The sequence below is a fragment of the Kogia breviceps genome, chromosome 4, assembly GCF_026419965.1.
Source record: "Kogia breviceps isolate mKogBre1 chromosome 4, mKogBre1 haplotype 1, whole genome shotgun sequence".
Taxonomy (NCBI): Eukaryota; Metazoa; Chordata; class Mammalia; order Artiodactyla; family Physeteridae; genus Kogia; species Kogia breviceps.
In genome coordinates this window covers 133,770,800-133,798,635 of record NC_081313.1, presented here as the reverse complement: position 1 = coordinate 133,798,635, position 27,836 = coordinate 133,770,800, and the positions used below count along the sequence as shown (strand labels likewise).

Below are 27,836 nucleotides of genomic sequence, written 5' to 3'. Positions count from 1 at the left end.
CTTTCACCGCATGGGGCACAGGTCTGATCCCTGGTCAGGAAACTAAGATCCCGTGTGCCATGCGACACAGCCAAAAAAAAAAGAAAAAAGAAACATTCCAAATGCCCATCAATAGGTGAATGAATAAACAAATTGTTTAAAAAAAGGGGGGGGGGATTGCTGTTTTACACCACCAAGCTTTGGATGGGCTTTTATGAAGTAGTAAATAATTGGAGCATACACACACCCCCACCCCTCCTCACCATCCCCTGATTCTCTCCTTCTAAGCTCCAGTTGAGGTGAAAAAGTGTTGAAGTGACCTTGGCCTTAATCATCTTGTGGTCCTGTGCTATCGGTCATCTGATTGTTGGAAAACAGACATTTCCCACAGCAGATGTGAGCCTTTTGCCAATGCCTTATGTTGACTCTGCCGTTCAGATTGGCGATGTTTGGACTAATGTTGTACTGACCCTTGGAGACATGGCACCACCACTTCTGGCCTCCCACTTCTGGCAGAGAAGGGCAGTCCCTGCACATACAGCGCAACAGGGATGCATTATCAGGATAAGTGGCTGCTGACCTATCCCACCTACTTTAACATACCACAAGCATGCTGTGCAACTAGTAACCAGAGAAGTTCTTCAGAGCACTGGGTGCCGAAGCCCAGGTCTTCGAGGACCGTGAGCGTTCCCCTTTCCAGTCTTGGGAAGGTTGGGTACAAAAATCCAAGCAATCAGCATAAGGTAGACTATGGCTCTCAGAGTGGGGTCCCAGAGGCACCAGGCCTACTGACCCAAACTGTTGGGGGTGGATCCTGGGAATCTGCTTTTTTTTTTTTTTTTTTTTTTGCAGTACGCGGGCCTCTCACTGTTGTGGCCTCTCCCATTGCGGAGCGCAGGCTCAGCGGCCATGGCTCACGGGCCCAGCCGCTCGGTGGCATGTGGGATCTTCCCGGACCGGGGCACGAACCCGCGTCCCCTGCATCAGCAGGCAGACTCTCAACCACTGCACCACCAGGGAAGCCCAGGAATCTGCATTTTTAATAAGTATGTGAGGAGAGGCCTGTGCACACCACAGGTTGAGTCATGTTGTCCGTGTTAGCATTCTCTGGTGGCTTACACAAACCCACCACAAAGCATTCTGAAAACCTATGATAATAGTAAAACAATCCAATAAAAGTAATGCTTTATCTGGTCTAGAATGAAGCTGGGGAAATTTCAATATTCATCATCTTGGACACAAAATCCATTTGGTAATGGTATTCCCTACTCTCCCTCAGAAAGCAGACAAGCACAATATTGAAACTCTAGAGCCCATCCATCTCCTTAGCCAATCTCCACTTAAGGGTGGGTGCAGGGAACAGGGTTGGGATAAGCCCCAGAAAGCTCCCCCTGGTGGCTCATTCCTGCTAACACTCCAGAGTCAAATATGGAATCACTTAGTAAGAAAATTTGCAAACTGAGGACAGAATCCAATTGGAATTTTAATCTCATATTTTCTATCTCAGAGGCCCAATGTCAGAGTTCTCTCAGTTTCTGAGAGCACAGCCACCCTTGAAGGGAACTTCATTCGAGGGAGAGCCCCCAATTTTTCCTGGGCTGGTTTTTGAAGACCCAGAGTTGTGGGTTGGAGCTATACTTTAAGCCAGCTGTGCAGCCTTGAGCGATCTGATTCAGGATTTTGATAAGGAGACTCTCTAAAATCTACTTATAGAAATTTCAGCCTGGAATGCAAAAATAAACATTTTTAGGATGCAGTCTAATTCTTAACATCATTACTTGAATTGCTTATGTTTCTGTTCATCCCTGCACATGATTTGGAAACAAATCTAATATCACCCAGAGTGTGCACAGCAATACAAGTTCCCTTAAATAAGCCAGCTCGCCATTTAAGTAAGAGGGTATCATCCCCCTGATGTGAGAGAGTCATGCCCCAGAAATGTTTATGACTCCGAAAAAGGATGAGACCCTCTCAAAGTAGAAACTTATCATATCAGGAACTGAAGTTTTCACCAAGGAAAGAAAAGACTGTGCTAAAAACAATCATGTGGGTTAATTGAAATAATTTATAGGTAGTATCAATTCTGTGTTTAAAAACAGAAATAATACATGCAGATATTTACAAATCAAATATATCACGCACCACAATGAAGAGTAGCCCCTGCTGGCCGCAACTAGAGAGAGCCCGTGTGCAGCCAAAAATAAATAAATAAATAATAAAATAAAAATCAAATATACCAAAGACCATAGCAGCAGCAACAAAAATGACCACTCTCCTGTGATCCCCAGTTCTGCTCTCCAGGGCAGTGATTATCAACTCTTTCAGCTCTTTCTCCTGGCAGTTACTTTTTTGTATTTCTAGATGATATGCCTGTTTTGTCTTAATTTGTAAGTGTTCAGCATTATGTATTCACTTCCTTGTATGATACTTGAGGTTTAGCTCTTTTACATCTGCCTTCTCTCCAACCTCCAAGTGTGATTATGTTCCTATTGTTAGCTAAATACATGATAATTATCATGATGCAAATGTATTCTACTCTCAAGCCAGGTAGAGCGCCCCAGATACAGCACCCCGATTGTGCAGCTTTGAATTTTTTCTTGAGTTGACACTTGCCTCATTTTTAACTTGGAATATTTCCCATGTACAAATCCTCAGTTCTTCCTAAAGCTCCTTCACGTCTCCGCCTCCTTTCCCAGTCGTTCCCCCTCTGGCCCAGGGTGGCTGCCTGATGCCCAGGTCTTGGCTCTTTGCCCTCCTGAGTTGGAGGCACTTCTCCAGGGCCTCATTCTCTCTCCTCCCAGGCACACCTTCCTAGTTTTGCTAGAATCTAAACTCTGACTCCTGATGTGACCTTGGGTTCTCTTTCTACTCCCAACTCTAGAATAACCACAGACAGAACTCTAATCAAGCATCTACCTCAGGCTGTTACATGCACCCAACAGCTCCAGGCCCCTCCTTCCCAAACACCATAAAGAAAGTACTTTGATCTATACAACGTTATGTCAATTGTACCTCAGCAAAGCTGGGGGGAATTACGTGTAATTTTAGATTGAAATAGTGACAAATGCAGTGGTTATAGATATCTTCGCTGTGCTTGAATCCTTCCTTCATCCTTTTCCAGATGTAGGAAAGGAGCAAGTTCAAATCCTGTGTGTCTCAGCGTAATCTTAAATAGGGGATCATGTTACCGTCTGCCTCAGGACTGCTGAGAGTAATGCATGCATGAACCCATTACACGGAGTAATGTCGGTCTGTAGGGTCTTGCTACAGACCGAGCCCCCAGTAACTGCTGCCAATATTAGAAATTATTCTCGTGCTAATTCTTTCTATTTTGTAACATAGGCTCTCCGGTTGTGCAAATTAGTTTTGTGTCCCTCAGAAAAGTTGGTAGTTTTCTGTTAAAATTTCTATTTCTCATGACATTTTTTTCTTTTTTTGGCTGCGTTGGGTCTCCGCCGCTGCGTGCAGGCTTTCTCTAGTCGCGGCGAGCAAGGGCCACTCTTCGTTGTGGTGCCCAAGCTTCTAATTGCGGTGGCTTCTCCCGTTGCAGAGCACAGGCTCTAGGTGCACGGGCCTCAGTAGCTGTGGCACGCGGGCTTCAGTAGCCGTGGCTCACGGACTCTAGAGCGCAGGCTCAGCAGTTGTGGCGCACAGGCTTAGTTGCTCCGCGGCATGTGGGATCTTCCCGGACCAGGGCTTGAACCCGTGTCCGCTGCATCGGCAGGCAGATTCCCAACCATTGTGCCACCAGGGAAGCCCTCTCATGACTTTTATTCTCATTAATTTATTGTATGTTGAACTCAATGTAGTTTATTTATTAAATCTTTTCTGTTATATTTTCTGATCTCTCTTTTAAAAATAGGCAATTTTTGTTTTGAATTAATTGGAATCCAGTAGCTTTTTTACTTTCTAATCATATCACCCTCAAACAATAAAAGATTTTCTATCTATAAAGAAAAAGAAAGAAAGGCTTCGTACATTCCAGTTGGGGGACTGCTAGCTGCCTCCTGGATATGTACTGTCTCCTTCTTCCCTCCTGTTAAAGCCTACATTTAATCTGGGGTGACCTTTTCCGTCTTTCTTCCTGATGGTGGTTAGAAGTTAGTGGGAGTCATCAGGTGGTGCTTCTAGAATGTTCTTTGAAGGGGCTGACTCAGCTGGAAGATCACTCTTCTGCCCCTGCCCCTGCTCCTTCTTGGGATGCCCACCTAATGTTTGGAAGTGCCGTGGCCATCTAAGACCATGAGGTGAACTTCAGAACGGCATCCCACGCTAGGGATGGCCTAGCAGAAAAGGTGGAAGGAGCTGCTGGCTGCAGCCATCCTGCCAGCTCCGCACGCCTGATGCTGAACACTTCCTCTACCTGAGAGAAAAACAATATATAACAAGACAGAAACAGACTGGGACTTCCCTGGTGGCCCAGTGGTGAAGACTCTGCACTTCCACTGCAGGGGGATGCGGGTTCCAGTCTCTGGTCGGGGATCTAAGATCCCACATGCCACGCGGCAGCTCAAAAAAACAAAAAGAAAAACAAACACAAAAACAGAAACAGACTCACAGAGAACAAACGTGTTACTGCAGGGGAGGGGGAGGGGAGGGGCAAAATCAGTGAAGGGGATTAAGAGGTACAAATTACTATGTATAAAATAAATAAGATACAAGGATGTAATGTACAGCACAAGGGATATAATCACTATGTTATAATAACTTTGTATGGTGTGCAATCTATAAAAATATCGAATCGCTGTTGTACACCTGAAACTAATATAATTTTGTAAGTCAACCATACTTCAATTAAAAATAAGTAAAAGCCCTATGTGATTAAGCCGCAGGTTGGCCTCTGTCACCAGCAACCTGACTCAGTTTCTAATGGATGCGTGAGAGACTTCAATTATTTAATGGAAAGACTGCTTTCCCTGAAGGATGATTCTGAAGAGTCCCAGTTAACTATGAAGTGATGTACATTTACCCAAAAATGTGTCTGGGAGCTAATTCTTAACTCAGAAAGGTTCAAGCCCTATTTGTTTTTTATTTATTTATTTTTATTGAAGTATAGTTGATTTACAATGTTGTGTTAATCTCTGCTGTACAACTAAGTGATTCAGTTATACATATATATGCATTCTTTTAAAAAATGTTTATTTATTTTCTTATTAGCTATCCATTTTATACACATCAGTGTATACATGTCAATCCCTATATGCATTCTTTTTCAAAATATTCTTTTCCATTATGGTTTGTCATGGGATATTAAATATAGTTCTCTCGTGCTATGCAGTGGGATCAAGCCGTATTTGAAAGTAGAAAAGGAATCGCCGCATTTTCATGAAAAATGTTTACGATTCTGCAGTTATCTCTTGTATGCTCTGAGTCTCACCTAAGGGCTCGCACATTTTACTCAGCTGTGATACCCCTCATCCTGTGTGCAGGGCGGTGCGGGGAGACAGCTCACCTGGCTCTCCCACAAGCCCTTCCAGCTGTGCAGGGGCAGAACCCTGCCGGCATTTCTGCTTCTGTTTCCCATGCCTTTCCCATTTCCCTGAAGTTTTTCAGTGCTCTCCCCTCTACTCCCCCGAATGTTTGCGGCCCAACTTACTCTGGTCTGCCCCTGGATCTGTTCACTATTTGTAGAGCAAATTACACGCCCACCTCTCCAGACCACACAGATGGAAACCAGTGTCTTATTTTAGTTCTTTCCTTGAGTGCTATCTACTTCTGAACAGTCTTATCCTGTGGGTTTTGGGGTTTTGTTTTTTTCTGCTTTCGTTTTTCTGTTAGTCTGTACTCAACTTCCCGAAATTTCTCTCAAAATTATGGGGTGTGTGTGTGTCTTCTAATTACTTTAATGGGGTTTTTGGAGAGGGGAGAATTAGACACATGTGCCTTCTATTGGGATCTGGTCTGTATTATTCTTCTGGCAAACAGTTGAGCTTTTCTTTGTGATGTAAAATGTAGATAAGCTCTTGCATTGTGATTGTACAGTTGGTCTTCAGAGATGGAGCTTGATCTGTCTGTGTTAGATCAACCTTATTCTATTGCTCAGATACTCTATATATTTTTCCTTTTTGTGGTCTGTGTGATGAACAATGAGAAAAAACAAATGAGGTTGTTTGTTTTAGAGTACTGTTGGTATTTCTGATAACTTTTTATTCATGCATAACCATAGGTGGTATTTTTTTGATGTTCTTTTTTCTGAGAGGCTTTTGAGGAAGCGCTTGACTTTCTTCTTGTCTGTCTCTAATCTTTAGTTTACCAGGCTGTCCTTATACAAACTAGAATGAAGCAGTCTTTGAGTGATTATATTGTTCCAACTGAATGAAAACAATCATTACTAAGGAAAAATATCCATTGGGAGATCATGTAGATTACAGGCTAATAATCAGGGGAGATCTTAATAAGATATTGATTCTTTGAAAATAGGACATATTGACTTGCCTTTATCTACAAAACCACCCAGGTTTGTGGTCAAATGTTAAACAAATTGCCTGCGCTAAGTCACTTTACATAAAAAAAAACGTTTAATAAAATGTATATAAACATTAAATTGACCATTTTAACCATTTTTCAGCATACAGCTCAGTGGCATTAAGTTTTGCATTCACAGTTTTGTGCAACCATCACCACCATCCATTTCTAGAATTTTTTCTTCATCCCAAACTGAAACTCTGTACCCATTAAACAGTAACTCCTCTTTCCCCGCTGCCCCACCCCCTGGGAACCTCTGTTCTACTTACTTTCTCTTAATTTGCCTATTCTAGATTCCACATTTAGTGGAATCATGTAGTATTTATCCTTTCAGGTCTGGCTTATTTCATTTCACATGTTTTCAAGGTTAGGATTTAGGGCTTCAATGTCATCAAGGTTAACAAGTATCAGAATATGATGACCAAATAATATTCCATTATGTGAACAGACCACATTTTGTTTATCTATTCATCTGCTGTTAGACCCTTGGGTTGCTTCCACCTTTTGGCTATGGTGAATAAGGCTGCTGTGAATGTGGGTGGACAAGTGTCTGAGTCCCTACTTTCACGTCTTTTGGGGATAAACCTAAGGGTAGAATTGCTGGGTCATATAGTAATTCTGTGTTTAACTTTTTGAGGAACCTCCTTCCTGCAGGGTATTGCTGGATAGACCCGACTTGTGACCATGCCGCGCCCAAGCTGTGTCCCACTCACTCAGGGCTGGCTGCCCTCTCTGGGAGCACACATAGAAAAGGTACCTGTAAAGTGTTTCAGGAAGCAGGCCTGCTGTTGGTTTGATGGTCCATGAATTCCCAGCCTATGGGCAGTAAGGAGGTCACTTCCTGGCAAGTCAGGCACGTTGGCGAACTTGGGATCTCAAGAAAGATGAACTGATGAGGATCTTATATAATACTTCTTGCTTGACGGAAGTTGTGAAAACTATGACCACGGGGGCTTTACCACGCCCCAGCCTCAGTGCCAAGGTCAAGTTTTGTCAACTGCCTAAAGAGGCTCTAAGTATTAAAGAACAACTCTTGTTCCACCTCTGTAGGGAAAACATGCCAAATAGCACTGCACAGCAAAGTAATTATACACATTGAAAAACATGGTGAAGGTTCTTACCTCACTGGTGGAATTATTGGTTCCCTGACATGGTCTCAGGATGAACCGGTTGGCTTTTCCAAGGAGCAGTGTTGTTGGTGATGGAGCTATAATTGTCTGAGGTACTTGCATGTGCTTTTGGATCATAGTATCTCATTGAGCAAATTCTGTTCAGTCTGAGCCTCTACCTTGACAGGCACACGGTCCTAGGACAGACAGAAACCAAGCAACTCTTTGTACCGGATGCCCTAGGGCACCTCCTCCATCCTCTTGGCTATTTTGAACTTCAGTAGCCTACAGAGGTGACCAAGTCCATGATACCCCCTTGTATTTATTGACTTCCCTGCCTCTCACTCTCATTTCCTTGGCCTCCATTTTTGTTTCGTTGGATTGTTTCTCAAAATAACCCACTTGCACACAAGCCCTGGCTGCAGCCACCACTTTCAAGGGTGGAGGGGACCTGGCCTAGAAGCCCATCTAGTCCAGCCTAAACCCTGACACCTAATACTTGTTCCCATCCCTGCCAAATGCAGAATACGACCAAAAGGGGAAACTGAGGAAGGCCCTGATCACAGTAAGTGTTGGACTCCATCTTTGCTTGGTTTCCTGCTCTGGGTTGGCTTTGTCAGCATCAGCAGAGAACAGACAGCCCAGCTCTCAGAAAAAACAAAGTGTAATAGACTGGATCAACCAACACAGTCCTTTGGAAAACCACAAGTTCACAGATCAGTAACCAGCCCAAGCTGTGCACTGCTGCACCCAAGCTGTGCACTGCTGCATCCAACCAGTTCTGAATGGACCACCCACAGGCATCACTAATGTACCATTCAATTTTGTGTGTGGATTTTGGTTTTTGATCTTTTGGCTTTTGTAAGCCTTGCCTTTGTGCTTTGTTCAGGAGAAAGTGTTAAGAGAGGCTATTCTCTCTGGCATGAAAAACATCAGTCCTATGGTCCCCATGCTCCAGCCTCAGGGAACCACTTTTTAAACTCCTTTAGTTTGTTTCTTCCAACCCAGGAGAATAGTGGTGGGAGGACACAGGCCCACAGAGAGGCAGAGGCCTAAGGAGCACCTGGCCCAGATGAGAGCAAAATGACACAGGACTCAGGTTTGGGGCTTGGGGTGGGGGTAGATCTTAGGGGCAGCCTCATATCCTGGGGACAGAACATTTGAGAAGAGAAATGTGTTAGGTTAAGAAAAATGCACACAGAATATATTTGACTTTAGGGTTTATTAAGGTGTATGTACGTCATAAGATGAGCTTAGAAATAGTCTATGATATATCTGGAGAAACAGAATTAATAGATTTGTGAGGACATAGCTTGGTCCATGTACTAGTTTTCTTTTCTTTTTTTCATGTACTTGTTTTCTACTGCTGCTGTAACAAATGTCCGCAAATGTGGTGGCTTAAACAACACAGGTTTATTTCTTGCAGTTGTGTTGGTCAGAAGCCCAAGGTGAACCTCAACCGACTGAAATCAAGGTGTCACCAGGGCCACAATCCTTTCTGGAGGCTCTAGGGGAGAATGGTGTGCTTGCTTATCCAGGTTGTGCCAGGAATTCACTTCCTTGCGGACATAGGGCTGAGTCCCTGCTTCCTCGCTGGCTGTCAGTTTAGGGCCGTCTCCCGCTTCCAGAGGCCACTCGCATTCCTTGGGTCGTGACCTGCTTTCTCCATATTCAAAGCTCGCAATAGTGGACAAGTCCCTCTTACACTTTGAATCTCTTCCATCATCACATCTCTCCGACTTCTGCTGCTGCTTTTGAGAGCCCATGTCATTACATTGGGCCAACATGGATAATCCAGTATATTCACCCTATTTTAAGGTCAGGTGATTAGCCATCCTAATTCCCCTTTTGCGATGTAACATTAACATATTCACGTGTGTGATGCCAGGGATTAGGATGTGGACATCTCTGGGGACCATCATTCTTATTACCATGGTCCATAAGCTGAGACCTGGGTAAAGGTCTCGCCTGGACTGCTGAGTATTTATATTCAACAACTGCTGGGAGGGCAGAAGCCAAAATCACAGAGTAGCTGCCCTGAGCAGAGGCTCCCCTGGGTCTGAACTGCACAGATATCAGGGCCTTTCCTACTGTTTGGATTTTTTCCCACCATAGTCTAGTCTTGCCTCCTTTAGAACTTCTTCTCAATGGAATCATACAGTATAATTTTTTGTGTAAGGCCATTTTCACTCAGAACAATGTTTTTGAGATCCGTCTCTGCTGTTGTGTGTCTTAGCAACAACATGTAAAGAAAGACCAGCCACAGATTGGGAGATGGTGTTCATAGATACCTGTCAAAGAACTTGATCTAGAGCATATAAAGAGCTCTTAACACTCAATAATAATAGTGGGTTTTTTTATATAAGTGGGGTGAATCTACATACATTGTTCTATTGCTAGTTTTTATACTTAATAAATAGATTGTGGGTGTTATAGGCTAAATAATGGCTTCCCCAAAGATGTCCACATCCTAATCCCCCAAAACCTGTGACTATGTTACTTTAGATGTCAAAGGAACTTTGCAGTTGTGATTAAGTAAAGGATCTTGGGATGGGAAGATGGGAAGATCTCAGGTTACCTGGTTGGGCCCAATGTAATCACAGTGACCTTAGAAGAGGGAGGCAGGAGGGTGAGAGTCAGAGGAAAAGATTTGAAGACGTTAGATTTTTGGCTTTGAAGATGGAGGAATGGGTTACAAGCCAAGGAACACAGGTGGCTTTAGAAGGTGGAAAAGGCAAGGGAATGAATGACCCTCTGGAGTCTCTAGAGGGAACCCAGCCCTGCTGTCCCCTTGATTTTAGCCTAGTGAGATTTCTGATCTACAGAACTATAAGACACTGAATTTGTGTTGTTTTTAGCCAATAAAATTCCACACAAAAGGCAGTAATAAGACAATTGATCCAATAATACAAGTGCAAAGGATTTGAACATATGCTTAACAAAAGAAGACATACAGATGGCCAGTAAGTACATGAAAAATACCCAACATCGTTGGCCCTGCCTGCTTCTCTGGGCCTTTCCCTCCTAGGAAAAATACTGAATCTTCTCAGTTTCCTTTCACTTTATTTATGATGTCCTTTGAAGAACGAAAGTGTTACATTTTTTAAAAATAAAATTTAAATTTCAGAACAGTTTTACAGAAAAGTTGCAAAGATAGTACAAAGAATTCCCATATACGCTACACCCAGTTTCCTGTGTTATTAACATCTTACATTGGTATGGTACATTTGTTACAATTAATTAACCAATATTGATGCTTTATTCAGATTTCTTTAGTTTTTACCTAGTGTCCTGCTTCCGTGCCAGGATCCCATCTAGGGCACTACGTTACATTTAGTGATTGTGTCTCTTAGGCTCCTCTGGGCTATGACGATTTCTCAGACTTTCCTTGTTCTTGATGACGTTGACAGTTTTGAGGAATACTGGTCAGGCATTTAAAAAAATGTCCCTTAGTTTGGGTTTATCTGATGTATTTCTCTTAATTAGACTGGAGTTAAGTGTTTTTCTGGAGCAAGACCACAGAGGCAAAGTGCCATTTTCGTTACATCGCATTAAGGGTACATACTCTCAACATGATTTATCACTGTTGATGTTGAACTTGACCACTGGGCTGAGGTAGTGTTTGTCAGGTAAAGTTGCTCTCTCCCCCACCCCCTTTCCATACTGTCCTCTTTGGAAAAAAATCACTATGTGCAGCCAACATTTAAGGACTGTGGAGTTATGCCAACTCCTTGAGGGCAGAATAGCTACATAAATTATTTAGAATGCTTCTGCATGGGTGACTTGTCTCTTCTTCTCATTTATTTATTTATTCAATCATTTATTTATATCAGTATAGACTCATCAATATTTATTTTTATACACCAATACGACTTTATTTATTTTGTTGCTCAAGTTGTTCCAGCTCTGCTTTGAGTTGGTTCTGGGTTCCTTTGACATTATTCCCATCACTCTGTGTATGTGCGTGCATGCGTGCATGCGTGCGTGCGTGTGTGTGTGTGTGTGTGTGTGTGTGTTGTGTACCGCTTCTTTACTTTCTGGCACTATAAGATGTTTCAGTCTCATCTTGTATAATTCCTGCCTGGTAGTACTAGAATCAGCCATTTCTCCAAGGAGCCCTGGTTCCTTTTACTGGAGAATGGTATTTGAAACCAAGATCTCAGTACTAGATGTACTCAAAGTTTTAAATTTTTATGAAGTTCAATTTATTTGTTTTTTCTTTTGTGCTTTTGATGTCATATCTAAAGAGGCTTTGCCTAACCTAATTTCATTCTAAGAATTTTATAGTGTTCACTTTTTCATCTAGGCCCATGATCCATTCTGAGTTCATTTTTGTGCATGGTGTAAGGAAGAGGCCCAACTTCATTGTTTTCCACTTGGGTATCCCATTGTCCTGGGACCATTTGTTGAAAGACTGTTCTTTTCCCATTGAATTGTCTTGGCACCCTTATCAAAAACCAACTGAGGGGCTTCCCTGGTGGCACAGTGGTTAAGAATCTGCCTGCCAATGCAGGGGACATGGGTTCGAGCCCTGGCCCGGGAAGATCCCACATGCCACGGAGCAACTAAGCCCATGTGCCACAACTACTGAGCCCACATGCCTAGAGCCCGTGCTCCACAACAAGAGAAGCCACCGCAATGAGAAGACCACATACCACAAAAAAGAGTAGCCCTCGCTCGCTGCAACTAGAGAAACCCCATGCACAGCAATGAGCACCCAACGCAGCCAAAAAATAAGATAAATTAATTTTAAAAAAATCAATTGATATTTCTTCAATTCTTTTTTATTCCATCATAAATTTATTTATGTATTTATTTTTGTCTGAGTTGGGTCTTTGTTGCTGCACGCAGGGTTTATCTCTAGTTGCTGCAAGTGGGGGCTACTCCTCGTTGCGGTGCACAGGCTTCTCGTTGCAGTGGTTTCTCTTGTTGTGGAGCATGGGCTCTAAGCATGTGGGCTCAGTAGTTGTGGCACATGGGCTCAGTAGTTGTGGTTCATGGGCTCTAGAGCATAGGCTCAGTAGTTGTGGCTTGTGGGCTCTAGAGCACAGGCTCAGTAGTTGTGACGCACAGGCTTAGTTGCTCCGCGGCATGTGGGATCTTCCAAGACCAGGGCTCGAACCCGTGGCCCCTGCATTGGCAGGCGGATTCTTAACCACTGCGCCACCAGGGAAGCCCCTTCTTCAATTCTTGAATGTATAATTGGAAAAGACACAGCTGGCAACTGGAAGAATGTTGATTTTGGCTGCCTGACCCATGGAGTGAAAGCTGCCATGGTAGGGAACTAAGTGTAAGCACCAGAAACTTCCCCTCTGTACCAAAATAAGAACACAGAAACAATACTGCATCCCAGGGGTAATTGCAGAGGTTATTGCCACATCCCCATTTCACTCAGCTGTTTGGAAGGTGCAGAAGTCAGATGGAACTTGGAGAATGACTGGCCTGTCATAAACTTAATCCAGTAGTGACTCAGATTGCATCTGCTGTCCCAGGTGTAGCATCTTCACTGGAGCAAGTCAGCACAGCTCCTGGCACTTGGTAGCTATTGATCTAGCTCATGCCTTTTTCTCTATACCAATTTGTAAGGACCTCCAGGGGCAGTTTTTTTCACCTGCTCAGACCAACAGCTCACCTTCAGTCTTGCCTCAGGGCCATGTCAGCTCTCCTGTTCTGCCATAATATAATCTATAGACTGCTTGACCACCTTGACATCCCATAAAACATCACAATGATCCTCTACGTTGGCATGATGCTGATCGGTCTGATGAACAGGAAACAGCAAATACTTTAGATATCTTAATAAGATGTACACAAGTCATATGCTGAGCAATAAACCTCATAAAATTTCAGGGGTCCACCACTTCCTCACTTGGGGGCTTTGATGATCTGGAGCGTGTCAAGATATCTCTTCTCAGATAAAAGACAAATGTACCTTACACAACCTACCACCAAAAAAAAAGAGGCACAATTCTTGGTAAGTCTTTTCAGATTGGGGAGACAACACACACCATGTTTGTGTGTGATCCTTTGCCCAACTGAGAGCCACCTGGAAAGCTCCCAGTTTTGAGAGGAGACCAGAGCAATGGCAGCCTGTGCAGCAGTAAAATCTGCTCCAACACTTGGGCCTCATGATCCAGCAGAATCAAATGACACTTGCAATGTCTGTGGCAAATAGGAATGCTGTGCAGAGCTTCTGGAAAGCACCAAGAGGACAATTATAGCACAGACCTCAGGATTTTAGAGCAAATTCACCCCCTCCTTTTCATATAACCATTCTCCTTTTGAGAAACAGCTTCTGGCTTTGGGTCAGAAAGGCCAAACCATGGGACATCAGGTGATGATGCAGCCTGAGTTTCCCATGACAAACTTGGCATTGTTTTCCTTATGTGTAAAGTTGGGTGTGCACAGCAGCAATAGAGCAGCAGTGGCAACGGCAGATCGGAGAGTGAGCCTGGGCATGTCCAAAGGTGCATGTAGGGTACACAAGGAGGTGGCTTGGACTCCTTCACTGCCAACTCCTGCTGCATTGCTTCCTGTCCCTCAGTCCAGGCCTGTGACCTCATGGGAATTCTTCATGGCCAGTTGACCAGTTGACCGAGGGAGAAAGAACTTGATGGTCTGCATGGGAAGCTTTTGGCATCCAGAAGTGGACAGCTCCAGTGCTACAACCCTACTGTAGGTCAGAAATCTCACTGGCTAAATCAAGGAGACAGCAGGGCTGGGTTCCTTCTAGACACTCTAGGGGCTCATCCATTTCCTTGCCTTGTTCAGCTTCTAGAAGCCACCTGCATTACTTGGCTTATAACCTCTTCCTCCATCTTCAAACCAATTGTATAACATCTTCAAATCTGTTTTTCTCTGACTCTGACCCTCCAGAATTGGGATCAGTGGTGAAGAGAAATCCTCTTGGGCAGCACATCTGATTGTGCATTTTGTCTGGAGTGAGAAATGGCCAGAATAATGGGTGTAACCTGATGTACGGGCAGTGGCTAATGATTTGGCTGGATTCTCATGGTCTTAAGAGGATCAGAATGGGAAAATTAATAATGAGGATGTCTGGAGAAGAAGTATATGTATGGACATTTTGGAAGGGAACAGACTGTGAAGGTTTTTGTGTTCTGTGTGGATGCCCACAAAAGGGCATCCGTGCAGAGGAGGCCCTTCATAATCAGGTGGAAAAAATGCCACATTCTGTGGGTGTCCATCAACATTTTCCCAGCCACTACAGGCTCAATGGACCCATGAGCAAAGTGGCCATAGTGGCAGCAGTGGAGCCTGTGCAGGGTTCAGTACCATGGACTTCCCCTGCCCACACCTGACTGGGGTAATGCTGCCACCGAGTGACCCATATGACAACTGCAGAGACCAGCCCTGAGTCCCTGATGAAGGAGGAGTAGCCATCCACCTGGTTTCTGTTTGATTACAGTGTATGTCTTATCACAGAGGGGACAGAAATTCACCCTTACTGAAATAGACACAAACCCTCGATGTAGATCTGAGACTAGATGTGTCTTCCTTGCCCCTGATACTTCTTTCAGTTCCACTATTCTGGACTCGCAATGATCTACCCACTGTCATGGTACTCTGCACAGCGTTGCTTCTGACCAAGGAATTAATTCCACAGCAAAGCAGCAGCACTGGGCCCCACTACTGGTCTTGTTACCAAGTCCAAGCTCCCTACTGCTCCAATAAATCGAGAGAGCAGGCGTTGGGGCAAGGAATAGCAACTTTATTCGGAAAGCCAGAAGATTGAGAAGATCGTGGACTAGCGGTCCCAAAGAACCATTTTACCTGAGTTAGAATTCAGGCTTCTTTTATTCTAAAAGGGGATGTGGGGTGTGTGACTGGTTGTTGTAGACTTCTTGGTGCCATATTCCCTTAATCCTTTGTTCTTGCAGCTCTCCTCATAAGTCTGGTTGCAATGTTCCTGTAAACCTCCAACAAGACAATTGTTATTTTCTGTTCTGCAACTTTTTATCTCTATATGAATGGAAAATTGTTATACCTTTAAAGGTCAAGCCTGGAAGGCAGAGCATTGAGAAAGGACTATTATGTATATTTCAGGCTATAGGCAACAATCCTTCACAAAGGTTCAGAACCAGCATGACTAAGCACAGGCAAAAGGGCACAAAGGTTAGAGCTATAGGAATAGATCCAATATGCACTCAGGTTTGTTCTTCTCTGTCACAGCCTTGCCACATACTCTGTCACCCAGGAGTGGCTGACCCAGTGGAAATGTGGAATGGCTCTCTGAAGACTTAGCTATGGTACCTTCTGGGAGACAACACTGCGAAAGAATGGGGTTCTGTCATACAGAATTCTGAGGCCATTATATGGTGCTGTTACCCCCAGAGCTATGAGTCTGAAAATCAAGGTGTGGAAGGGACATGACTCATTATACCAATAATTATGCCCAATAATGAGGACTATAGTGGCTTTGCAGGTCTTCTTTTTGATGTCTATATGTGTTTATTTGTATATGCTATTTTCTTTTTTTTTTAGTTTTAAAAAAAGTTTTATTTATGTATTTATTTATTTTGGCTGTGTTGGGTCTTCATTGCTATGCGTGGGCTTTCTCTAGTTGCAGCAAGCGGGCTACTGTTTGTTGCAGTGCGCGGGCTTCTCATTGCAGTGGCTTCTCTTGTTGCGGAGCACGGTCTCTAGGCACATGATCTTCAGTAGTTGTGGCACATGGGCTCAGTAGTTGTGGCTCGCAGGCTCAGTAGTTGTGGCACATGGGCTTAGCTGCTCCGCAGCATGTGGGATCTTCCCAGACCAGGGCTCGAACCCGTGTCCCCTACATTGGCAGGCGGATTCTTAAACACTGTGCCACCAAGGAAGTCCCTCTTGTTTTTCTTTATTCCAGTTATTATGCCCAAATGGTTGGAGATTAAGTTTACAATTTACTCTTTAGGTAATAGAATATTCAGTGGGTCTGTGACCTGAGTTTGAGGAGCAATTACTATAGCCAGTAATGGATACGGTGATTGTTGGGACAGTGCTTCTTCTTGTGCTGAGGAAAGAGTGATAATAACTTCTTCCCTTGTAGAAAGGACAGCTGTATGTTGGTGGAATGCAGAGTTGATTTGTTGTCATACAGAAGTTTAATCTATATAGAAGTCTGCCTGTGGAAGCTGAGTAGCCAGGAGGTAGACTGTGTCAGTTATCAATTTATTGCATCTTAGCTCCAAATCCAGCCTTCACTGCCTTGCTTGGAATATTGGAGCTGGACCCTGCAGACATTTTTCTTTGTCCTCTGCCATGATAATAAGCTATGTCAGTAGAAAGAGCTGGACAGATACTATGGGAGGAAGGGGCTTCTCTTCATGGACAAGATGTGTCTTTTTTCTTCTGCTCCAACAGTGCAGCAGTTTGTGTGCAAGACATTCAGGGGTGCTTGCCTTCCAGAAAATTTTGTAGCAAGTTACAGCTCACAGTTACCTGCCTACTGTCTATGGCCCACCAGGACCTGAGCATGGGCTTCCAGCTTGCTAGTTCTGGCCAGTGGTTACCTGCCTACCACCCTCGGTCCAGCAGATGTGGACCAGCTGTGGCCTGAGACAGGCCAATGACATTCTTCACCATCGAGTGAGCTGCAGTCACACCCTCTCCAGGGGTGTCTAAATTCCAGCCTTGGATAAAGGATCCCCCCAACTAAGTTTGTTCCATCCATAGGTATTCTCCCTCAGCCTAGGGTATTCTTTAGAATTCTCTTTTATTTTCTATTAGTAGTTAATTCCCTGTAAATAGTTAATAATTCTTTATATTAAGCTTTCTCTTTTCACATTTCCCTGTTTGGTTTTGGTCTTCTGGCCAGACCCTGACTGATACAGGCAAGCAACTCTCTTGGGCTTATAATCCCAAGAGATAGCAGAGGTCTACTATCACTGGGGGAGGGACGGGAAAATCCTCCAAAGAACAACCACAATATTAAGCAGATTCTGAGTGCCACAGGGAGAAGGGCCAGGGATGCTTAGAAGGTGCATCCTCGGGCTTCCCTGGTGGTGCAGTGGTTAAGAATCCTCCTGCCAATGCACGGGTTTGATCCCTGGTCCAGGAAGATCCCACATGCTGTGGAGCAACTAAGCCCGTGTACCACAACTACTGAGCCTGCGCTCTAGAGCCCGCGAGTCACAACTACTGAGCCTGAGGGCAACACCTACTGAAGCCCTCACACCTAGATCCTGTGCTCCGCAACAAGAGAAGCCACTGCAATGAGAAGCCCGTGCACTGCAACAAAGAGTAGCCCCCACTCACCACAACTAGAGAAAGCCTGCACACAGCAATGCAGACCCAATGCGGCCAAAAAAAAAAAAAGAAGCTACATCCCCAAGGCCCAAGCACATAGGACCTGCCTAAGTCTGCATGTGGACCAGGACAACAGAAGAGCTCCCTGCCCCACCACAAGCATAGCATCCAGTCAGAGAAATAGCGGCCTATCACTGAGGAAGGGGCAAAAAGATAAGAGAGACCATCTCTGTGGCGCAGGTGGGTAGGAAAAGATGAAAGCTCGGGGAATAAGGAATACTAAGAAAAACCTCTCTGGCATTTCAAACAGTATCCTAAGCATTAGGCACCAGCAGCCCTCTGCTAGAAGAATTTGAAACCTGTGGTACACTTAAGGTAAAAGGAGCAACTGTAAAATGCAATCCCAGCCCAACTCCTGCCTAGCTGGACTTAAGTCACCATATTAACAGACTGACTGAAGAAGAGGTGTGGCCATTTCCAGGTATAAAAACAATTTACTGAAGTCTCTTCTGTTTTACCCTTGATGTCTTATTATTCAATAAGAAAATTATTAGTAAACAAAAAAAGTGAGAATAAAACAATCCGTTGTTAAGAGATAAAGCTGTGAACAGACCAGACGCAGAGATGACAGAGACTCTAACTATGGTATGTTAAAGATATAGTGGAAAAGGTATACAACATGCAAGGACAGATGGGGAACTTCAGAAGAGACAGAACCAAAAGGATAAGTCAAATGGAAATACTAGAAGTAAAAACCATGAAATCAGAGATGAAGAATTCCTTCAGTGGATTCACTAGTCAGATTGACTCAGTGAACTTGAAAATCGATCAGTAGAAAGCATCCAAACAGAAATTCAAAGAGAAAAAAGGTAGGAAAAAAAATTACAACAGAACAGAGTAACCATGAGTATGAGACAATATCAAGTGGTCTAACATTGTGTAACTGGAGTTCCAGAAGGAGAAGAGAGAAAAGTGGCAGAAGAAATATTTGAAAAGGTAATGACTGAGAATTTTCCAAAACTGATGAGGGACATCAAGCCACATATCCACAAAATTCAGAGAACCCCAAGCAGGCTAAGGCTTCTCCCCTTCAGAATAAAAAACAAATACAGAGAAACAACATAGTAAATCTGCTGAAAACCAAAGATGGAGAAAATCTGGAAAGCAGTGGGTGGGGGAGAGACACATTACATACAGAGGAACAAAGATAAGAATTATAGCATACTTCTCATCAGAAACTATGTAAGCCAGAATAGATGCACAACATGTTTGAAGTACTAAAAGATAAAAAGCTGTCAACCCCAATTGCCATACCCAGTATAAATATCTTTCAAAAGTGAAAGTAAAGAATTTTTCTGACAAGCAACAGCTGAGAGAATTCATTGCTAGCATATCTGCATTACAAGAAATATTAAAGGAAGTTCTTCAGGCAGAAGGAATATGATTATGATAACTGAAAGAAACTTTGGTCAACCCAAAGAAATGAAGAGTAACAGAATGGTAAAAATAAATAAAGGTAGAAAATATATATATTTCTCATTTTAATCATGTTAGAAAGTAAATAACTATCCAAAGCAAAAAGAGTAACACTATATTCTGGAGTTGATACCATATGTAAAAGTAAAATGTATGAAAACCATAGCACAAAGAATGGAAGGAAGGAACTGGAAATATACTCTTGTAAGTTTCTTACACTGTATGTGAAGTGACACAATATTATCTAAAGGTAGACTGTGATACATCAAAATATATATATTGAAAACCCTAGGGCAACCAGTATTTTTTTTAAGTATAATAAGCTAATAATGAAACTAAATACAGTCATTAAAAAAACTCAGAAGTTAATTCAAAAAGTACAGATGGAACAAATAGAAAACAACTTTAATGATGTAGCTTTAAATCCAGCAATATTGTTAATTACATTAAATGTAAATGGTCTAAACAAGACAATTGCTAGCCCCAAAACGTATCCAATTATTAGATTAAATAAAAAAGCAAACCTAACTCTTTGGTTTCTACAAGAAATACACTTTTTTTCTTGGCCACACCAAGAATTTGGTGTGCAATCCTGGCTTGCAGGATCTTAGTTCCCCTTCCAGGGATCAAACCCTCACCTTGGCAGTGAAAGCACTGAGTCCTCACCAGTGGACCACCAGGAAATTCCCAAGGAATACACTTTAAATATGTAGACACAGGTAGGTTAAAAGTAAGAGGATGGAAACATTAATCAAAGGAATATTGGGCTTATATGTGGAATCTAAAAATATGGTACAAATGAACTTATTTACAAAACAAAAATAGAGTCACAAATGTAGAAAACAAACTTTTGGTTACCAGAGGGGAAAGGTTGGGGGGGATAAATTGGGAGATTGGGATTGACATATACACACTACTATATATAAAATAGATAACTAATAATGACCTACTGTATAGCCCAGGGAACTGTACTCAATACTCTGTAATGATGTATATAGGGAAATAATCTAAAAAAGAGTGGATATATGTATATGTATAACTGATTCACTTTGCTGTACACCTGAAACTCATACAACATTGTAAATCAACCACATTCCAGTTTAAAAAAATTGGATTGGATATATAAATATTAGACCAAGTAGATGTCATTATAAGGATTATAACTGGGGATAATTAGGGTCAGTGACAAGACAATCAATTTATCAAGAAGTCATAACAATCCTATATGTACATGAACCTTCAAAATACATGATGCAAAACTGATAGAATTCAAAGGAGAAATAGAGAAATTCACAATTATACTTGAAGACACTCTTTAAAAATTAAACAGAAAAAAAAACAGAGTAATAATAAAGAAGACCTGAACAACACTATCAACTTGGCCTAACATTTATAGAACACTTTCCTGAAAACAGCAGAATGCATATTCTGAAAACAGGTACATGTGGAACATTTACCAAGATAGACTGCTGGGCTATGAAACAAAGAATTTAAATCATGAAAATATGGTCTATGGCCACAAAGGAACTGAATTAGAAATAATTCACAGAAAAATATCTGGAAAATTCCCCAATATTTGGAAATTTTAAAAATCTTCTGAATAAACATGCAAGCTTCTAAATAACAAATGCAGCAATGTATAAAAAGGATAATACATTATGACCAAAGGAAGGAGGCAGTTATCCCAAAAATGCAAGGTTGGTTCAACATTATAAAATCAATTATTGTAATTTGCTATATCAACAGACCAAAGAATAAAAATCATATGATCATGTCAAAAGCTGCAGAAAATATGTTTGACAAAATTCATTATGATTTGTGATTAAAAAACTAAGCAAACGAGAAACAAGAAATCTTCTTCAACCTGATAAAGGAATCTATGAAATTTCTACAGCTACATTATACTTACTGGTGAAAGACTGGATGCTTCTCTACTAAGTTCAGGGACAAAGCAAGGATGTCCAGTCTCATGACTTTTATTCAGCACCGTACTGGGAGTACTAGCTAATGTAATAAGGCAAGAAAAAATAAAGTCATATAGATCAGGGGACCCCAGCCCCCAGGCCGCGGACTGCTACCGGTCTGCAGGTTAGGAATGAGGCCACACAGCAGGAGGTGAGCAGCTGGCCAACGAGTGAAGCTTCATCTGCCGCTCCCTATCGCTCACATTACCACCTGAACCAAACCATCCCCACCTTCCCCCCCTGCCCGCCCACCACATCCATGGAAAAATTGTCTTCCGCGAAACTGGTCCCTGGTGCCAAAAAGGTTGGGGACCGCTGACATAGATTATAAAGATAAAAAACACAAACTACATGATTGTAGTTCTACCTAGAAAACCCCAGAGACTCCACAAAAAATTACTAAAATCAATGTGAGTTTAGCAAAGTTACAGGTTACACGGTCAAAATAAAAAAAAAATCAGTTGTATTTATTTGTACACACTAGCAACAAACACTTGGAAATTGAATTTAGTGCTGAAAATTGTAAGATACTTAGGGAAAAAAATCTATCAAAATATATGTAAGAATTGTATGCTGAAAACTACAAAATATCTGTGGGACTAATCAAAGAAATGTTCAATATATGAAGAGATATATAGTATTCATGAATGAGAAAACTCAATATTGTTAAGATTTCAATTCTTTGTAAGTTGATCAATAGAGGCATACAATCTCACCAAAAAATTCAGCAATTTTATTTGTAGAAATTGAAAAGCTGCTTCTAAAATTGAAATGGAACAGTAAAGATCTAGAACAGCCCAAACAATTTTGAAAAATAAGAACAAAGTTGGAGCACTCATTGCCCCTGATTTCAAGACTTATTCTAAAGCTATAGTAGTAGCCATAGTAGACACTGTGGTATTGGCTAAAGGATGAGCATACAGTGGAAGACAATAGAATCTAGAAATGGATCCACACATATGTGATCAATTGATTTTTGACAAAGGTACAAGAGTAATTTAATGGAGAATGGATAGTCTTTTTACAAATGGTGCTGGAACAACTGGACATCCACACAGTTTTACATTTAGGTTGATGCTCCATATATAAACATAATTTTGTATATGGATTATCAACCTAAATGTAAAACCTAAAACTATAAAATGTCTAGAAGAAAATCTTTGTGATTTTGGGGTTAGACAAAGACTTCTTGGGAATATCATACAAAGCAAGACAAAAGGGAGCAACATTTTTAAGAAATTCAATGTACGAGAGTGTAAACCAATGACTTTATATGCAACCAGGTTATCCTTTAAGCATTAAGATCCTAGAAAAAAAAAAAAGCTTTAAAAATACAGAAACAGGGAATACTGTATTCACAGGTCCTTCTTGAGGATAAACTTTATTCAACAAAGAGATGATTTGAGAAACTGGCAAAAGAACTCTTGTTGCCTGGAATATGTTATTTGTGGGTCAAAGTGTAAAACAAAAAAGGGATGAAGCGTGGAGAAAATGTATGTAAACCTTGTATGACAGTAACTGAACAGTGGGGGATGGGAAGAGCGAGGGGAAAGCACAGTGAGCTCACTGATTCTCACAGACAAAACAGGTGGGCGTCCAAAGATGGCATTCAGAGCTGGCAAATGAAATAGCAGAAACCCAAATAAGGACAAGGGCCTGAGGGCCTCGTAGAAGTAATTAACTGAAAAATAACCACTAGAACTGAAATTCAAATCCCCTCACTTCCAAAAGAAATACAAAAGCAAACCAATCATACAGAGAATGAAACGATATAAAAATAATACAGAGTGAATATGACATGGTATAAGAGAGTTGACACCAAAGTATCAGTTATATTAGTAAGTGTAGATTAATTGGAACAGAAGATTATATAATGTGCATTATGTGTGTGTGTGTGTGTGTGTAAGTGAGGAAGATCTCTGTAAGTTGATATGGGGTGATTTCTAGTATTTATCCAACTAAAGCAATGTTCAAAAGAAAGCGTATAGTAAGCTATCTTTTGTATAAGCAGGGGAGAGGGGATCATGTCACATAATTTTATTTATTTTATTTTTTTTACTTACTACATCACTGGTTTACTATAAAAGGATATAACTCAGGAACAGCCAGATGGAAGAGCTCCTTAGGGCAAGGATGAGCAGCATCCACATCCTCTCCAGGAGCGCCACTCTCCCCAGATAACCACCTGCATAAGTTTAATAATCAATGAATCTGAATCAAGAGTATATGGGTGCTGGAATTCCCTGGCGATGCAGTGGTTAGGACTTGACACTCTCACTGCTGAGGGTCTGGGGTTCAATCCCTGGTCGGGGAACTAAGATCCCCAGAAGCTGCGTGGAACGGCCAAAAAAAAAAAGAGTATATGGACGTTTATTATGTTATTCTTTCAACTCTTCTATAGGTTTAAATTTTTTCAAGAGAGAAAACACTGAGGGAAATTCCAATAGGAAAAATGAATTTTTTTTTTTTTTTTGCGGTACGCGGGCCTCTCACTGCTGTGGCCTCTCCCGTTGCGGAGCACAGGCTCCGGACGCGCAGGCTCAGCGGCCATGGCTCACGGGCCCAGCCGCTCCGCGGCATGTGGGTCCGCGGCATGTGGGATCCTCCCGGATCGGGGCAGGACTTGCGTCCCCTGCATCAGTAGGCGGACTCTCAACCACTGCGCCACCAGGGAAGCCCGGAAAAATGAATTTTTAAAATTAAGCATTTGAATTTTCAATTCCTTGACCTTGAGTGATCTCAGGGCTTGCAGACAGAACAGGTCACTCACAGCAGTGAGAGCAGGGAGGAAGCTAGGAGTGAATCAGGTCTGGTAAGGGCGGGTGAGAAAATGGGGAACGATTGGACTAAAATGTACCCTACAGGCCCTCAGTCCTGAGGTGTGGTCTCCTCCACAGCAGGCTCACCATCAGGGAAAAGCTGACAGTAGGCTCACGTGGGCCTCCTTTCCCAGGCAGGTGGGATCCGCCATGACCCTGGGCCGGGGGTGGGGGTGGGTTCTCAGGGACCTGAGACTCAGGGAACTGCAAAGAGGATATTGGAACAACTTGTGCTAGTGAAGTCGACCACATAGGACTGCCAGAGTAAAGGATTTCCTCAGACCAGGGAGGATCCCGGACATATGAAGAAAGAACAAGCAGTTAGAAAGAACCACCTGGAGATATAGGGCCTGAAACTTGTCATTGTTGACATAAGGAACTCAGTAGATGGGTTGAGTAACAACGTGGATTCAACAAACTAGCAAATCGAAAGATACAATCAAAGAACTGTGGACAAAAATAATCAATAAACAATCTATAATAGGAATAGAAAAGAGTTTTATTTGAGCCAAACTGAGGACTCTAGCCCAGAAGACAGCCTCACAGATTACTCTGAGGAATGGCTCTGGAGAACCATGGTTTTTAGCACAGTTTTATGTCTTGTCAGAACAAAGAACATCAAAAAATCAGGGATACACTCCTTAAAGGTTTAAAAAAAAAAATCAGATCAGCACATATACATTGAGTCAGTATGGCTTTGGCACCCGGCAAGTGGTCTTATCATTGAAGGAGTACCAGCATTGGTGTCCCAGGAAGGGAGGCATTTAATCTTTATTCTTAACATGGACAGTCTTTACTTCTGGTCAATGTGCCCTTTTCTTTAATAATTAAAGCAGATGTATAAGGTGTGTTTGATAGGCCACCGACAGGCTATTCTAGTTAGCATAAAATTCAAGTTAAGTCATGTATAAGCCAGAATGACTTCCCCATACCTTGATATGTGAACATTTCTTTTATCAGAAGCATCCTAGAAGACCTTGGGAGGAGATAAAGAGATGGACATTCTTAAAGAGAAATGAAGAAATAGGGAGAATATACATGGAAAACAACAAAAAGGTAGCTTTAAATATTCTTTGTATCTGAAAACTAAAAACAAACCATTAAATAACACTTCGAGTAGAGACGAATCATAATGAAAGCCCTACACTAATAGAGGAAAGCTGTGGGACACAGCTAAAGCAGAACCTAGAGGGAAATTTTGTTTTAAATGAAATTACAAGAAAATAAGAAAGAGAAATGAACTGTGTTCAAATTGAATTTAAAAAGAAACAACTCGAAAAAGGTCAAGAGAGTAAACCCAGGTTTCTTTCCAGAAAAGGGCAAATACGAAGGCACTTCTGCTGCAGTTATCTGCTCCAGTGCCATGAGGCTGCCAGATCGGCACCTACAGAAACTTGATGTCCCACAGCTACTTCACACTCGCCAAACTTGTTACTGGGCATTTGAGTGCTTACCACCCAGAGCAGCGGAAGCAGGGCCTCCACCCCTGTGGTCCTGTTGGACATCTCTCACTGCAAACCTGTGTTACAGACAGAACTCTGGCTGCAAGAAGGTCTGCGTTTCTAGCCTGGGCAGAGCAGCAAGGCGCCCTGAGAGGGAGGTGGGGGGCGTGTTGAGCAGCCAACCCACAGCACCCTGCCCAAGGTGGGAATGCTTCCCAATCCATTTTAAGAGACTGAGACAACCTGAAGTTTAACCCAGGTAAGGAGTGTGTAAAAATTATTAAGTCTGTACAACTTGTGAATATAGATGAAAAACCCCCAAGCAAAATATTAGAAAAGCGTTTTGGCTGTTTTATTTGGGATACAAGTTTGGATGCTGAAACACTCTCCTCCCCTTCCACCCAACGCTGTAAACAAGATAGAAATGTATCTCTCTCTCACATAATAGTCTAGGGCTGGCCTGGTTCCAGGCTCCTATCTTTTGGCTCTAGGATCCCTAGGGTATCCCCTTGTCCACTACATCCACACTCCAGCCGACAGAAGGAGGTGAAGGAGCAAGAGGAATCACACTTTCCTTTTAGAAAGGCCTGATCTAGAAGTTGCCTGCCTCATCTCCACTCACATTCAATTGGCTGGAACTTAGTCACATGGCCATATCTAGCTGTGAGGGAAAGTGGGAGATATAGTTTTCCTTAGGGGAATTCATGCATGCCCCCAAAATTTGGGCAGTCATATTCCTACAGAAGAAAGAGAAAATAAATTTAAAGGATGAGCTAGCTGTCTCTGACACATTATCTAAATCATGTAGTGTATTCATAACAACAGTGTATCCTGAGCAGACGTGTATCCATGTAATTCACTAAATCAGTGACCTAAAGGAGAAAATGTACTTTTTCTTCTTTGATTGCAGAAAACAAGTTTTTAGTTTTTAAAAACAAAAAGAAGGAATGGAGAGGAATTTCCTTAACATTGCAAAGGCTATTTAAAAACCTATAGCAAACATCATGTTTAACAAACCCAGAGTCATTCTTAGTAGGCTGGGAATAAAAAAGGATGCCAGCAATATCAAGACTGTTCAACATGATAGTGGAAGTTCTGGCCAACATAAGAAGACAAGAGAAGGAAATTAGTAGTAAAAAAGTATGGAAATGGAAAGATAAAACTGTCATTATTTACATATCCTATTTGCAAATGATATGGTCGACAATATAGAAAACATAAAATACAGTCATGGAATTCATAAGAGAGTTGCCAGTTACAAGATAAATTTCTAAATACCAAAAGCATTTCTCAACACTAGCAATAATCAACTAGAAAAGATAATATAATAATAACAGCAGCAAAAAAATCATAACATCTAACCAAAAAATGCATAAGAACTTTATAGCAAAAAGTATTAAAAATTTTAAACTTCCTTAAATATTATTGAGGTTGGAGAGTCCAACAAATAATGCCCATTTAGGGACTTCCCTGGTGGTCCAGTGGTTAAAACTTTGCCTTCCAGTGCAGGGGGTGTGGGTTCGATCCCTGGTCAGGGCACTAAGATCCTGCATACCTCACGGCCAAAAAACCAAAACATAAAACAGAAGCAATATTGTAACAAATTCAATAAAGACTTAAAAAAATACATTAAAAAAAGTATGCCCCTTTACACTGTCAGAGTGTGGAATAACTTGTGAGGTGGTGGCCACAGAAACCAGGTGGAGGTCACAGTACAATGGCAGTCCCCAGTATCCTGCATCAGAATGAGGGAACACATCTGCATTTGTTTGGGTCCACACAAGAAGCACATACCAAGACTGGCTCAGATGAGCTGGAGATTTTTTAGTGCAGGGAGCAGGAGAAGGTGGAGAGAGCCTTCAGACCAAGATGCAGGCCAGACACCCATGCACAGAGAGAGGGAAGAATGAAGAATCCGGTGGGAAGGTCTCAGACTGCAGCACGGTTCCAAGAAAGGTTCAGTCAAGCATTAGAGGAGTTCTCAAGCCAAAAGGGAGACTCCCACATCTTGCCTGAATGGGCCTGCTTTTCTACCCAAAGCCTTGTGGTCAGGCTTTGGCTCGGGGACGTGGGGCTCTAGTGAAAGCTTGGCAGTGGGTCCAGAGGGGGAGAGGCAGGGACCATTTTCACACCCTCCAACCAGCATACACTCACAGCCACGACAGTCCATCTGTTGCACCACACAGATCTCCAGGCTCAGGAAAGGCCTCCTCCATGGGTCCTGTTGGCCTCTTGTCTTGCAGGAGGATAACTTAGAAAAGGAAGGTTAGTGAGACAAACTACACTCACCGTTGCCTGCAGTTGGTCTCAGGGCTGCAGCTAGTTTCCATCCTC

General features: G+C 42.3%; 1 protein-coding gene across 1 annotated transcript in view; it reads left to right on the top strand.

The window, feature by feature from the left end:
- The window catches only part of LMAN2 (lectin, mannose binding 2), a 51,798-nt gene extending 25,958 nt beyond the window's left edge, over positions 1-25,840 (top strand). Inside the window, exon 8 of the mRNA XM_059061677.2 lies at positions 25,021-25,840. Within this exon, the coding sequence (XP_058917660.1) occupies positions 25,021-25,031 (11 nt within the window). The 3' untranslated portion in view covers positions 25,032-25,840. The remainder of the gene's footprint in view (positions 1-25,020) is intronic.
- Positions 25,841-27,836: the final 1,996 nt, after the last annotated feature.